Source organism: Zingiber officinale, chromosome 8A, assembly GCF_018446385.1.
Source record: "Zingiber officinale cultivar Zhangliang chromosome 8A, Zo_v1.1, whole genome shotgun sequence".
Taxonomy (NCBI): Eukaryota; Viridiplantae; Streptophyta; class Magnoliopsida; order Zingiberales; family Zingiberaceae; genus Zingiber; species Zingiber officinale.
In genome coordinates, this window is record NC_056000.1 from 18,059,702 (window position 1) to 18,075,319 (window position 15,618).

General features: G+C 35.7%; 2 protein-coding genes across 3 annotated transcripts; one reads left to right on the plus strand and one right to left on the minus strand.

Annotated features, from left to right (window-relative positions):
• Nucleotides 1-983: 983 nt before the first annotated feature.
• On the minus strand, nucleotides 984-1,673 carry LOC122010569 (transcription repressor OFP3-like). The gene has a single exon (XM_042567088.1). It carries the CDS (start codon nucleotides 1,671-1,673, stop codon nucleotides 984-986), a length of 690 nt encoding a protein of 229 aa, XP_042423022.1.
• Nucleotides 1,674-4,376: 2,703 nt separating this feature from the next.
• Nucleotides 4,377-14,790, plus strand: LOC122012869 (5-amino-6-(5-phospho-D-ribitylamino)uracil phosphatase, chloroplastic-like). 2 transcript variants are annotated; one of them, XM_042569525.1, is made up of 11 exons: nucleotides 4,377-4,540; nucleotides 4,639-4,755; nucleotides 6,457-6,525; nucleotides 6,613-6,717; nucleotides 7,300-7,354; nucleotides 7,900-7,973; nucleotides 11,944-12,027; nucleotides 12,105-12,245; nucleotides 12,338-12,403; nucleotides 12,595-12,704; nucleotides 14,450-14,790. In XM_042569525.1, the coding sequence occupies exons 1-11, from the start codon at nucleotides 4,448-4,450 to the stop codon at nucleotides 14,616-14,618; spliced, it is 1,083 nt and encodes a 360-aa protein (XP_042425459.1). In that variant the 5' UTR covers nucleotides 4,377-4,447; the 3' UTR covers nucleotides 14,619-14,790. The 2 variants fall into 2 exon arrangements, with proteins under 2 accessions (XP_042425459.1, XP_042425461.1); XM_042569527.1 differs by having other exon boundaries at nucleotides 6,457-6,516.
• The last annotated feature ends 828 nt before the right edge of the window (nucleotides 14,791-15,618 follow it).

The following is a 15,618-nucleotide window of genomic DNA, read 5'->3' on the forward strand; positions in this document are numbered from 1 at the left end:
TCTTGCATCAGCGTACCGTCGTGAATTGTCTAGTGTCTTCCATCTTCTTGTTCGGATGCAAGCTACGTTCCCACAGACGACGCTAAAATGATCCTGTCCGAAGGCGTGAAGTTGGAAAGCCGGGGAGGTGACAGTTCCGTTGACTGGATGAAGACCTCGTGTCTATTTGCAAAACAAAACCAAAGCAGGGAAGGGGTCTCCGGCGTTGGCCCTCTGACGCTCAAGTTAGAAGCAGAAGAGAAAAAAACGTGAGAGTACTAAGGATAAAAATTTTTCTTGCCTTTCTTCATACCTAGCATGCTCTTTTATACCTTTTCTGGTGACCCTTTATCTTCCCCTGTTTAATGATATTGATTACCGACAGAGAATATCTTTGTCTTGTCTTCTTCTCATTTAATGATAGATGGAGTGCTCTATTTGGTTTTATCTTTCCTTTATTAATTATTCGTCTTTTCCTCTTTTATCATTTTATCGATTCATTATGTGTATAATGTCAACATCATTCTTCGAGCCAAACGGGTGGCTCGTTCGGCTCAGACTCCCGGCCTGCTTAGCTTGCTATTCTACCGACCAAGTTAACTATACTTGTTTACTCAGATGGTCGATCAGATAATGATCCCTCCGATCGACCGATAAATCACTTCTTGCTCGGATGTAGCCGAATCTTACTTAAGTTCTGATGTTGATCATCTTAACTTTAACCTATAATATGATAATTAATTTGTGCAAGGTAGACTCTTGCACCAGAACAGCTGAGTTTGATGCTATATTAATAGCGTGCTGACTACGATGATGAGGTTCGATCATGACTTCGAAATGCACCTTTGTACGTCCACTAAAACTCAAGAAACACACGTCATTCCTTATTTTTCATATAGCACAATTCCATACCATTTCCACACAGCTTGCATGATGTTGGAAAGGGAAACAGAAAACAACACCAAAGAAATCTTTTCAAAAATCTTCACACAACAGAGAAGTCCTCAGAGATGTAATTCATGCTGAACGAGGGCAACCCAGATTTTCTTGAACTCTTTGAGAATGATCCCGTGATACTTCCTTGAATTCAAGGACAAATAGCACATGAGCAGCTCCTCCAACTCCTTAGGCCTTCTGAGATCTTTCTCCATCACCATTTCCACCATTGATTCCCTGAAATCCTTCTGTGGATCAGCCGATGACTTCACCACCACCAAGCTCTCAGCTAGAAATGTCTCCCTCTGCTTCCTTGCCCCGAGCCTCGGGGACCTCGGTTCCACCTGCTCAGTTTCTTTCTCACCGTGATCCTCGACCGGCTTTGTCAAAATTGGAGGAAGCCTGAGCTCGAGCAATTCTTCCGATCCCTCGAATTTCCCTGACTTGTCGCGAACCGAGGGGGACGTAGTTGGAATGGTGGCCTTCCTTGGGGTGTTTGGCGAGGACTTCCTCGGGGAGCCAACGGGGAAGTAAGTGTCTGAAGCCTTGTGGTTGATGGGTGAGTGAGGGACTAATCTTTCTGTTCTTTCTCTAGTGGAGATGTAGCTGGAAGCTCTCCTGGGAAGTGGCAACGGCGGTGGCAATGATGGTGATGATTGAAATTGACACCTCCTCAGTTTCATGGCGTTTTGGATGGTGTGGCTTCGGTTGGATTTGGGTGCATCCTTGAGCTTGTAGAACCAGAAGCTTGGCATCATGTCGCTTACTCTGAACCTATGATTACCCATCTGAAATCTCAACTTGACGATCAATCGCAGAAGAATAAGCAATCTGCAGCTTTGGAAGGAGCCACTTGATCAAGAAGATGAAGTGTGGTGGTTCATGAGTGGTGTGAAGTGGAAAGATCTGTAGGCAATTTGTTTATCTCCCATAGGGACTTTATTGCTGGTTGTTGCATGAAAAAGGCTTACTGTGTGGAGATTAGTGGGAGACAGAGAAAGAAAAAGAGGGAGGTTGGAAGGAGGAAGAAAAGATTGCTGTTGTGCCTAAAGATACGATTTGTAGGGACGAGTTGGAGAAAATCTTTCTGGCAAGGCAAGAGATGGTAAGAAAACAAAACAAAAGCTGCCTTTTTTTTGAAGAAACATCAAGTGTTTTTTTTTTTTGTTACTTAAATTATTTTTTGGGTTAAAACATTTTCAATATAAAGGTTAGCACAAAAGAGATTATTCATATGGATCGATATCAATTTTTTATAGTTTACAAGAATGATAAATTCTAGAGTACATAGACCACATTTACAACCTCCTAATTAGTAGCTATGATTGAAGCTGGAGAAGTAATAATTCTGCACTTAATTTAACAGACACCCTGTTCCTGTCTTTAAAAGGAGTTTTACCCCTAAAACAGAGGGCCGCAGTTCTAATTAAGATCATCTGTCCACTTCTGCTCGAGCTTCATTAAAGAAGCATTAGGGCTGTCACAAAAACAAACATGCGAGGAGGCCTTTATAGGCAGCTTTACAGGCATGCGTGAGGTTTTAGAGCTCTGCGTCTCTAGGCCATTGCAAATGCAGTTTCCATGGAGTGCAGTGCAGCTTTTGGAGGTCGGTCACAGCAGTTGCAGAAGAGGACGAGGAAGATTAAACCCACTTTGCATGCTTGCAGGGAGGCATGCAGATCATGCAGTCAAAAAGGAGGCAAAAGAAAGAGGAGACGTCCATTTCAAATGGCGTCTCCAGCGTTGCAAATTGCAGTTAATTGATATCTATGTCTAAGATCCGATCAACACTTTTTTAAAAAAGTGAAGTTGCTTTTGTTCCTCCTGCTAGGCTCTTCACTCTTTTGTATGAGGATGTGTTTTCCACCATGTTTGGTTTCTTAAAAAAACAAAGATACGTTGAAAGGAAGCCAGAGGACACCAGCAAAGAGAAGAGACTAGGGAGTGGAGACCGGAGAGGAAGAGAAAAACGAGGGTGCTTTGTTTACACAGCTTTGTAAACAGACTAGAGGAGGGCAGTAGAGAGGGCTCGAGGTGAGAATGAAGATATTCATAAAGAAAAAGACGTAATTTCTTTTTAAATAATGAAAAATATTTTAAAAGATATTTTAAAAAAAGTGATTAAGAAAACATTTTGATTGTTATTACTACAGTCTACACCAATTCTCTTTTTTTTTGTCTTTATATTGGCATGGTAGTGAACGTGTTGGGTTGTCCACCAAACGCGAGGATCTCTTTGACTTTGAAAATTTGATCGACGTTTTTTCTCTTTGGCCACGTCATCAGGATAAACATCATTTTCAGCCAAACAAAAAAGGAAATATAATTATTTTCCTTCTTCTTCATTTACTTTCGGCGTTGATCCTGCGTGTCAACTTCCGTTATGTTGTGAATTTAGAATCCTATTTAATTTGTCTATTTAATCGACCTATTATTTCTCAATTTAGAAATAAGTTAAACCGAATTAAATTTTATAGTCTTCAAACTTACTTATTAAATAAGGTAATCGATCAAAATCAAATCGAGTTTTAAATAAACTAAATTATTAAAATAATTATTAAAATTTGATTTATTTTTTTTTAATGAATTTGAATTTAGTTTGATCTTGATTTGAATTTAGTTCATTTAGAGGATATTTAGTTGGTGGATTTAACAATAAAGGAATGGAATGATAAGTAAAAGATAATGTTTAGATTATGAATTTGAGAATGATAATTTAGACATGATTTCAAAATTTATGGGAATTAATCAAATTAATATAATTAGATGATTTCATTCTTATTCTCATTCTCATTCCATCTTCCTATCAAACTTATAGTCATAGTCATTCTCATCATTTAATTAAACACCATTTTATCGAACTCTCAATTTAAACTTATTTAATTATTTAAAACTTTTATATTTTATTGAGTTTGATAATATAAATTTATTTATTCATTTAAAAATTTATTTATTTAGATAATAATTTTATTGATAAACATACTCGAACGTTAACAAATTGAACATGTATATTAACTGTTTAAAATTATTTGTTTAATTAAATAAATTTATATAATTAATGTCTTATAAAATAGAAGACTAAACTTAAAACTTAACGTTTGATTAATGTATTACCTTAATAATCGTAGACAAAATAAAATTAACCATTTAGATTTCATCCCAGTTTTTTGCTTACCAAACCAAATCTGCAAAGTGATGATATTTATTATTATTTTTGAACATCATTTACTTTGGAAAAAATATTTCATATTATTCTTTTAGTTTTCAAATTCTGTTTTTTTGCCCCCACCGCCAGAAAATGTTCCTTCTTGCTTTATTTGCAATCTCCAAGTTATAGGGACCAATTTGCAAGTCTAAGAATCTTATGAAATAATAGGGCTTTATCTGTTAATAATTTGGACGTTTTTGTAATTCTGACCACACGATGAACACAAATACAGCGGAAAAATAAATAAATAAATATGCCAATGAAAGCCCTGCAGTAGCCACTATCGTTGGCCCCCCTTCACCTTCTCGGCTCCTCGCGAAGCCCATGGAGTGTAGCATCCGGAGTTCGTCTCTGGTGCCACCGAGACCGTTGTCTGGCCATGGAGTTCCCTCGATTACGGCGAGGTTTCGACTGCCGGTTGATGCTTCTTTCCCTGCTTTTTTTTTTTGTTTGGTGTTCTCTTGTTTCCCTTGATTCGTGTGTTTTTCCCTGATTTTTCGTGTTAATTGTTGTAGAGATTGAAGGCCTCAATCAAACGGAGCGGTGTTGTTTTCTGCCAAGCGACGGGATCTTGGGACAAGGGTTTTGGAAATGGGATCCCGAGAGTCCCCGGCCAGGTTTTTGTTGAAGAGGTGATTTCAATCTGATTCATGAATTATTATCCATGGATTAATGTAATTTAGTTGTTCACCATCCCATCTCTGATATGCGAATGAATTCTGGGGGAAAACACTTGGATTTAAACGTTTTGTTTTGTGTTGTGTGATTGCCGTGCCAGGAATTGTAGCTATTAGGGTTCAGTTTCTAATCCTTGTAGGGAGTAAACGATGGTCAATTTTTTTTAATTTAATAAATTTGTGGTAGTAAAAAAGCAAAATCGAGGAATTTGTCAATAGTTTAATGTAGAAGTGATGATATCTTTTATGCCCAAACTTAGTTCTTCCTTGTGCAGCCATACCTCATTGAAAGCTTATGTTTCCTTCTTGGATAGATGCCTGAATACATCCGGATAACTAAAATATCTAAATTACCACCAAACAATGAGTTTTAAATAAAAACATTGATTGCAAAGGTAAAGATGAGATTGTTCCTTCCATGGATCCTTGTTTGTGGTCTTAAATAAAATCAGACTTAGTGATGCTTATGTTGTTTATGCAACCATGTTAGAAGAAAATATTGTTGTAGAAATGACATTGAGATTGTTTCTTTCATTGGCCCTTGATGTGGTTTCTGAAAGTGGGGACTTGTTTGGGTGTTTACTCTTCAGCTATTCCATCATGCATAGGTCATTTGTCTCTATTATTATCATCATTAAGCTATGTTTGTCCTAACTTTGTGGTTGGCTATATTTTGTGCTATCATATCAACTTTTTTCCCTTTCATTTTATCATATATCGTAATTACATCTAATTACTTCTAGATACTCATATTTTAACTATATTCTTTCTAGTATATCCATATTCCGTATGTATTTCTTCCTAATTATCCAATGCTTTGATACTTATTTGCCCATGTAGTTTATTAATATACTTCATAGTTTATCTCCATTTGGTTTTCATCTTTTGTAAAATTAATATTTACCTAAATATTTGTCACTTTCTTTTCTTCTACATATTGGTAAATGCCTACTGCAATCCTTAATTAATGAATAGATAGAAACTACCATATGATTTGAATTTGCCTACACATGGAAATTTCTTTTCATCTTTAGCTATTTTATATCCATAAAGAATTTCCTTTTACAATTTCCCTGATTTTTGGAGCATGCATTTTTAAACTAATTATCTCTGAATGTCATCACATGACTTCTCATTATAAGTGATGCCTTTGAACCCTCTGAGATTTGACTTCTATATATCCATTTGCTATCAAAGTCCACATGATATCAATATTATCAATATCTACACTCTAAATTTCATTCTCCATTCTATTTTTAGAATATATTACCATATTGTCTTTAAGATTTTACCATCTAGATATTTAATCTGAAGCTAATCTGGAGATTATGAGAATAGTAAGCATCTGTGATCATTTTATGTTCTCTCCCGACATCCAAGCTTGAATAATTCAATCAATTGTTTTTCCTTTAAAAAATAATCATTTACAATTTAATTGATTCTATTTTGATTAACTAAGAAATTCAGTTCTAATTAAGATAGAGTCATTTTGATGCTAAGTCCAATTTCTATTATACGGAACTGTTATCATTTCATTTTGCTGTCAAGCTTTGTATTGTTTGATGAATTCATCTGTGAAATATGTTATCTCATTTTGCTCACCTCTGTTTGCTTATTTATGAAACTAAGTTCATGAATGCATCATATTGGTTTCAGGCAATTGGAGCTGAATATGGAGAAGGTTTTGAAACATTTAGAATGGATGGGCCACTAAAGGTTGATGTGGTATGAATTATAATCTATTTGTTTAGGCACATTGTTGTGAAATATATTGAGTCTAGCTTACAAGAATTGAAATGCTAATGTTTCTAGGATTACCTAAATGATAGACTACAAGAGTGCTTTCTCCAACGAGTAAGACATTCTATGAAGCCAGATGAAGCTTTTGGTCTTATCTTCTCATGGGACAATGTCATGGTAATAATTGAAGCTTTTTGGCATCATTCTAGTTGGTTATGGTTTTTAAGTCTAAGTGTCTAACAATCTATTAAGTGATCACAATATTTGCCAATTGCTAATGTGCATGTTGTTGTTTCAAAGACTATCTAGCTTGTGGAGGAGACAATGTGTTCTTCATGATTCACCCTTGAAATCTAGGTGCAACTGCAAAGACAATAAAATGTGAGATATTGAACTAGAATAATCTCTGAAAGTTGGAAACTTAGCTGGCATAAAATTTCATCAAAGAATTATACATTGCTGCTAGAATAGTAGTTAGACGAAGAATCTTTTAATGATTAACTTTTGAAGTTCTTCAATCTTCAATATGCCCAGATTTTGAACTGGATATAACTCTAGTTAGTGACTAAGACTTGACAACGACGTCTATGTCTTGCAAATTAGCTTCAGGCTTGTAATAGATAACTGGAAATTATATATGCAAGAAACTTTTATATGTTTTAGATCACTTGTCAAGTGGGTTGTAACTTTCTTCATTTGTTCTTCCTTCCATCTGTTCTCTGTATTGGATGCCATGAATGGGACCTTGTTTTTGTTCAGGTGGACACACGGTCTTTGAAATTAAATGTTTGGAAACAGCTTGCTTCAGAAGAGGGTATGTTTCAAAAAGACCATTTCATTATGTTTTGCCTTTTCCATGAATGTGTTCTTGAAGTTAATGTTTCCCACCATTTCTATAATGCTAACCCTACATACTCAGATATTCCCTTCTGTGCCAAACTCCATATCTGGAATTTCCTTCTTTTTTCATCTTATTTTGGCAATTGATCTTCAATGTCTGCTATTATTGCCACTAAATTATTGAACTGACCTATGAGAGGTATCAAGCTACATGTTAATCAAGGTTATCATTCTAGTCTATGAAAAACATTCTGGTTATGTGATGCAATATTGCTTTAGATAATCCATTCTTCCCCCTTATGTGATGAAAACCACCCAAGCTTCCGTTCTTAAGAACATATTGCAAATCAAAATATCTTATCCCCAAGATATTTCACTCTTTATCCCCAAGAGGTTGGACATACATTTTCATAGCAAATCAAAATTTCTCTTGGTTTTTCATGTTTGCATTTGACTAAAACTTAAAACTTATGGGAAAACTTATGTAATAGTTGTCTCCTTATACCATGCTCAAAATAGGAAAAGAACTTCCAGAGGATATGCATACACGCAAGCTCATTCTTCATGCAGCTGCTGATCATGTTCTGAGAAAGGTAAAGATCTATGCTTGGATTACTGTGTTTCAGCCACTATAGAATCATAATTATATTTCCTATTCTGTTATGTCTTCCTAAATAAATTAAATAACTGCATATAAAATTGTTGCACTCAAAGTATCTTGCCATTTTCAATTTATTTTAAATATTTTCCCTTAAGAAGCTGGCGGATTGTTTTTGTGCAAATATCTCTAGTGTATACACCCTATAAATTGTTAGGGTCGATTTGTAGCTAGAGGGTGGGTGAATAGCTCGTCGCGCTCGTCGTTGCTTGCTTCTTGGTGATAATATGCAACGGAAATAACAAGAAACAAAAATACAATGCTAACACAAGGATTTATTTGGTATCCACCTCAAGAAGAGGTGACTAATCCAAGGATCCACACACACGAGCACTCTTCACTAATAAAAACACTCCTTTACGGTAACTACCGAAGGCGGAGAAGCCTTGTACAAACCCACACAACAAATACAACTTACGCAAGAGGAAAATACAAGAGATACAAATAAAAACTTCTTCTTCTTGCTTACTTGTTGCTTGTTGTTGCCTCTTGAACTTTGGAAGTGTGGCTACACTTGTCCCCAAGAGCTTTCAAGATCTGGCTGTGAGAGTGGAGAAAAACTCTGAAATCGTCGCTATGCTCGCGTGGAGAAGAAAGCCGAAGAAGTGCGTAGAAAATCGCTCGCCAACGACTATAACCTGCGCAACGGTCGAATCCCAATCGATTGAATGACTCAATCGATTGGGGAGGCTTTGGATCGATCGATTGATCGATCCAGAGCGCCTCTGTGCTCTCTGGAAAGCGCCTGAATCGATTGCCCAATCGATTCAGCCTTTATCGCGCGATTTCCAGCTTCCCAATCGATCGGCTGATCGATTCAAAAGCTCATTGTTCGCTCAGAAATTCTCCCAATCGATTGACTAATCGATTGGGGAAGTTTTGATCGATTACCCAATCGATCCAGACCATTTCTACACGAAATCGCGTCAACCAATCGATTGACAAGCAAAAAAATGTGTAGAGCTTAAAATGAGCTTCATTTTGCATCCGAGATCACCTCATTCCGATATTTGAGTTAAAAGTTATGGCCTTCGGAAGTTTACTACGTCTGAACTTTCTAGTTCCATGCCAACTCCCTATTGGACTTATGACCGCTAAGTGTTCGATCAACTTTTGACCCATCTAGACTTTTTCTCCTCGCGTCAAGTGTCCGGCCAACCTTGACCCACTTGGACTTACCATCTCATGCCAATTGTCCGATCCTCCATGATCCACTTGAACTTCCTTCCACTAGATGTCCGGTCATCCTTGACCCATCTGGATTTCCTCTTGCCAAGTATCCGGTCAATCCTTTGACCTATTTGGACTTCCAAACACCAGGTGTCCGGTCAACCTTGACCCACCTGGATTTCCACATGCCTGGCTTCACTCACCAGGACTTTCACCTAACTTCACTCACTAGGGTTTTTACCTGGTTTTACTCACTAGGATTTCACTTTTGCCTAGCTTCACTCACTAGGTTTTTCACCTGACTTCATTCACTAGGATTTTCCAACTATCTGACTTCACTCACTAGGACTTCCCAGTCAAGTATCCGGTCAATCTTGACCTACTTGACTATTCTTTTCACCAATCTAGTCAAACCCTAACCAGAGGGGAATTACTCCAGCAATCTCCCCGATCGAATGATTGCACCTGCAATCTCCACGTATTGTCAGTCTCCATGTATTGTCAAACATCGAAATCTAAACAACAAGACTTAAGCTTGAGCCAACTCAAGCTTGACCCAAAGGATATTGCACCAACATAAATAACTTATTCTCCATTTAAGCTGGGCACAAAATTTGTCTATCACTGTGCTGGAGCATTCTCCTGGGTGTATATCTAAGACAAACCACTTAAAACATGTATACCAATAGATTAGCATGCAATTTTTGCTTCATTTGACACAATCCAGGATGATGACAGATACATTAATGATGACTTGATGATTAGTATATCTAATTGATGTCCCACGGTGATAGAGATCTGGTCTTTGAAAAAATGGCTCATTCCACTCAAATATACATTGTCTGTCAGCACTATTTTGTGAATTAAGAAGTAATTTGCTTAGTGAATTTACAGCTTAATTTGATGTCACTAACGGTGGTGTATTCAATCAAGAGATTGAATGACTTTCATTGATTTTTTTTTTTAATGATAAACTTTTGTGGAGTTGATAGATTTTTATTGAATTTTATAGAATTTCATATAGTTGTGAAAAGAATTCGATGGAGTTCTATAGATTTTTTTACAAGACTTCTACAAATATTTGTAAATTTCACGGAAGCTTCTGGATTTAAGGGGGGTGTATTCAATCTTGGAAAAGCGTAGACAGTCATGGTTTCGCACGATATTTATTTTCAAACAAAACCTAAAATACCTAATTAAATTTATTTTTTTAATAAAGTAATAAATAACATACTTGTCCATAAAAAACTTTTTCAATTTTTTATAGTTTTATCTTGTTTTGGCTAAAAACAAAGAGAAGATAACGTCTCACATAAAAAAAAAAACTTTAATAATATAATTTTAAATCCAACAATATTATAATAATTTTAAATATTTTTATTTATAATTTTGATCCAAATTAACCTGAAATGTTGGTCAACCCTTTAATTTGGTCAAACTTTTAATAAAATGTTAAATTGATAAATTTGATTAGTAATAAAATTAATAATAATATTATTAATTTGATTAGTAATAATATTATTAAAATAAATAAATATAAATATATAAAATTTATTTAGGAATTTTTAAAATTTAATAAATTTTATAGAATACTTTTAGGTCGAATTTCATTGGACTTTATTAAATTATATATTAATTAAGTTGAGAATTAATTTGATTTATTAATATATACTTTATATCTCGCAAGTAGTCGACGGAAACATCACCAGCCGCCTCAAACAATTTTTCTATTTGTTTTCCTCCTTTTCGACGTACCGCAAGCTTCACCGGATGACACTCATTGTTTTCCATCACGAGCATTCGGAGAAAAAATCTTTGCTTGCAGCCCGCCACCGTGAGTCGCCGCCAGAGAAAAGCTTGCAAGCGGCTGCTGTTCCGTTCCAGCCGTTCCAATCCATTCTTTTGTCGTTATAACGTCGGAGAACGACATTTCAGAGGACTCTCAGCTTCACATGAAATGCATGCTGAGAGGTTGATGCAGGCCGCCGAGAGGTTGAACAAGGACAGGGCTTTTAAGATCAAAGAAATAATCAAAATCGAGGAGCGGGAAGAGAAAGAACTTATTCGTAAAAAGTTAAAGCGATTTGAAGTCTATAGAAATCTCAAGGATGAGGAGAAGACTTTTTATTTTATTTTTAAAATTGTACCAAGTGTTTTGGAGAACTCTTATTGGTTAAAATTTATATTCAAAGATTTCTAAAAGAATCCATGAAAATCTATTGAAACTTTGGATACCAAAAGATTTTCATAGAATTTTAAAAAGTCAAGTTTGAATACCACATGACTTTTTAAAACTCTATAAAAATCTAATTTGGATACCACTAGATTTCTATAAAGTTTATAAAAGTCTAGATCGAATACACCTAGACTTTTAAAATCCACAAAAGTCATTCAAAGTAATTAAAAGTCCACTACTTTGTCATGTATGGCCAAGTGGTCCTTGTGTTAAGGATCACATTCACTGTGGCTATGGAATTAGTATATTAGCTTTCAGAATTTTCTTTTAGCTTTTAGTACAAACGTTGACAAATTGCACAAACATAGCTCTACAAATAATGCAATTATATTTTGCTCGTTGGTCTAAGTACATGTAAATATCTGATTTCCAATTGAAGTGATAAAGGTTTAGATATTTGGTATAAACCTTTATTCCCTCTTTTTTTTCTGTCCATAATTGAATTGGTTGTAATCTTCTAGGCATCAAAAAATAAATGTTACTTGGATTTTCTTTGCAGGTTTTATGCTGGGCAGAAGAAGAAAGTGAATTGGAAAGACTGAAGTCGCGGTTGTTAAAGTTATATTATGAGAACCTTCTGAAGGTTGTTTCTCCATGTTACATGGATAATCAACAAAATCAGTTCTATATAAACTACTTAACAACTTTGTTTTATTGCAGCTAGATAAACCAATTGAAGGATTAAAAGTGTGGCTAGATGCAATTTATACAGCAGGCATTCCTTGTGCCATTGTATCAAGCCTAGATCGTATGCATATGCATGAATGCTTGCAGAAGATGGGCTTGAAGAAGTATTTCCAGGTGACTAATCATTTTTTCATTAACCTTTGACATGCTTTGTTAATGCAGCATCTTTGTCCAGGTGACTCATGATTGCATATTGTTATATCTAGGCTTTTGTCACTTTAGAAGATGGGATGGAGTCCATAGCTCATCGATTTCTCTCAGCTGCCCTGAAAGTAAGAATTTGGATAGGCCTGATAGCAGTTCAATAGTCCATCACCTCTTATTTTGTTTAATTTTTCTACGCTGCATCAATCTGTTTTAGGCTGTGAGAGAATCTGGAGTAAATTGAAACAATAGTCAGAAATTCTGTATGCAAATTTCTGTAAATATTAAGTTGCTTGGTGTTATTAATTTTCTTTGGCAGATGGACAGGAAGCCCTCCAAGTGTGTAGTATTTGAGGATGATCCAAGAGCCATTACTGCTGCTCATAACTGCACAATGATGGCTGTAGGTCTGATTGGTGCTCATCCTGCGTAAGTTTCTTTACATCATGCTTAAAGTTAGATCTATCTTACAGACTTGGAAATACAACCATCAATAATGGATCTAAATAACTATTCCTCATCTAAGTTGCTTATACCTATGTTGGACTTGCACTTAGCAAATTGGTTAAAGTCAGATTCATCTTCCAGCACTTGGAAATACTACTATCATGATAAATCTAGTCCGATAAACATGTTCCTTCATCACGACGAAGTCTTGCACTCTCACATCAAGTGGTGTAGACCGTTTCTTTCCATCAATCAATCCAAATTTCTCAATGAGCCATTTAGCATAGTTGAACTGAGACACACAAATTCCCTGTTCCAGATTTTCAATTTGCAGCCCAAGAAAATTTTTGAGCTCCCCAAGTTTCTTCATATCAAACCGCAACGAAAGTTCTTCTTGAAGACGAGTGACCTCTGCATAATTGTTACCTGTTAGAATTATGTCATTCACATACAACAGAATAATCACTATGAATCCTTGACGTTTCTTGACAAAGAGACTTGAATCTGCTTCTGTAGCTGCGTATCCACAGAATCTTAAATATTCTGCAATTTTTTCATACCATGCACGTGGAGCTTGCTTTAATCCGTAGAGGGCCTTCTTCAACTTACACACAAAATCCGGATAATATTCGGACACAAATCCAAGCGGTTGATCCATATAAATATTTCTATCAAGCTTTCCATATAAGAAAGCATTTTTAACATCCAACTGCTACAATTTCCAACCCAGGCTGGCTGCTAATGCTAGAACAATACGTACCGAAGTCATTTTTGTCACGGGGCTAAATGTTTCTTCATAATCTTCCCCGTACTTTTGAGAGAAACCGAGCTACTAGCCTTGCTTTGAATCGATCTATGCTCCCTTCATCCTTCCTCTATTCGATCTTGAATAATCACTAATAGCTATTCCTTATCTAAGTTGCTTATTCCTATGTTGGACTGGCACTTAGCAAATTGATTGCAATAAAGCATTACTTATCAGCAAATAACTTCAGTTTGTTTAAGCCAAATGTCTATAGCGGTATTAAAAATTCTAGTTTAGGTTGGTTGCGGCATCTGTCAAACCTGGATGTAGAGGTTTTTCTTCATTGTGAAAAGGTGTTGAATCTGGTTTGTCAATGTTCCTTGCACTTGAATTGTTAAATTTGATTCGTGTCCACTGATTCTGCTGTCAGCAGCAGGAATTAGAATCAGAATCAGGATCCTTGCTATGCTACTATGTTAAGTTCTTACTTCCACATAAAAATGCTTTAGTGCGTATACACATTCAGAAATCATGACACCAATTCTTCGAACTGTTTAATCACATTTGAGAACTGTACCCTAATATTTATGGAAAAGTTTGGTGGCTACACTCATCTATCCTGAGTTGGAAAGTTCCTAACTGTTTGATGTCTCATTGTATTATCTGGGCAAACGCATTATGTAGGTTGACAGAATTTCGACATATTGACCGAGATCTGACAATTCATGCTAGTATTAACTTATGCATGGCTCTGACTCGTACAAACAACTCTTAATACTCCTTTCTTATTCAGTATACTTTCCAGAAATTGTTTGAATCTCTCATACTGATCATGTTTATTGGCGGGGCCATCGATTCCATGTTTTATTTGTTTCTTTTGCTTTGGATTGTTGTTTTCATATGGCTTTTCATTCCACGGTTGACATTTGTTCGCGCACACATCTCTTGTCAAAAATGACCGGATCTTTGTGATTCACTGTAGGTACGAGTTGGATCAGGCTGATCTGGCTGTTGCTAGTTACAGCGAACTCTCTGTGATCAACCTTAGAAGATTATTTGCTCACAAAGGATCACACTTCATGGACTTACAGAAGCAGATCATAGATAAGTCGCCACCTAAAAGAAAGCTGATGACTGACACAATCTACTAGTCTCACTGTTTTTCTCCCCTTCTTTTTAGTTCATATAAACAGGTTAAGCCCCGTACATATATCACCTTCCTTGGTTCCCCAATCACAGGCTATGTCCTGTGGCTGGAGTTTTTGCCGTTTTGCAATTTAAAAACAAATTAAAATGTAATCCATTTTGCTTTGCTTTTTTTTTTTTGGTCTCTTTTTTATATTTTCTTCGTACACTAAAAGCTTACACACTTATTTTTAGATAATACATGAAGTATAGAAGGAAGCTACCCAAATTAATTTTTCTGAATGTAGTCCTTCCCTTCCCTTTGCCACCGGTGGGAGGATTAATGCTGCCCATCTTCACCATTGTCCTAGTAAAATCCCAGAAGAATTAGGGAGAATTTGTGGCGTATGAACTAACTCGAGACTTGACTAAACTCACCCATTGAAGTAGAGTTGTTGGTTTGAGTTGATAGCCGCCTCTCGTTCTTATAATCCAGGTATCTCGTTCTAAAAAGATTTTACAGTACATAGTTGGAATCAAATCATGAATAATTAAGTGATAATTTGACATCTTTGTACTATACCATAACTCCGAGAGCATATCGTAACTTCTAAATAGCCCACAATATGGTGTGGGGCCAGGTTATTTCAACCGTATTTTCGTCCATTAATTTTTTTTTTGATCAACATTAACTCAATCGGACTGATGTAAACCAAAATCTAATTGAATTAGATTTTAAATCTACCTACCTAGTTAATCGGATACAGATATTTTGATTTCATATAAAATATTATTATTATATCCATATAAATATATTTTTTTAAAATTTTTGTAAAAACTCTTTAAAAAAATACTGAAAGGATTTTTTTTCTTTATAGAGAAAAATTTATAGATGATATTAAAAAAATAAAATAGCTTACAATCAATCTTAAAAACCAAAGGAATACAAGGTGACAATTGAAGGTGGAAGGGGTTCGCAGGTAAAAAGGGAGAGTCTCTTATTATCAAGGAGAGTGATATCGTAAA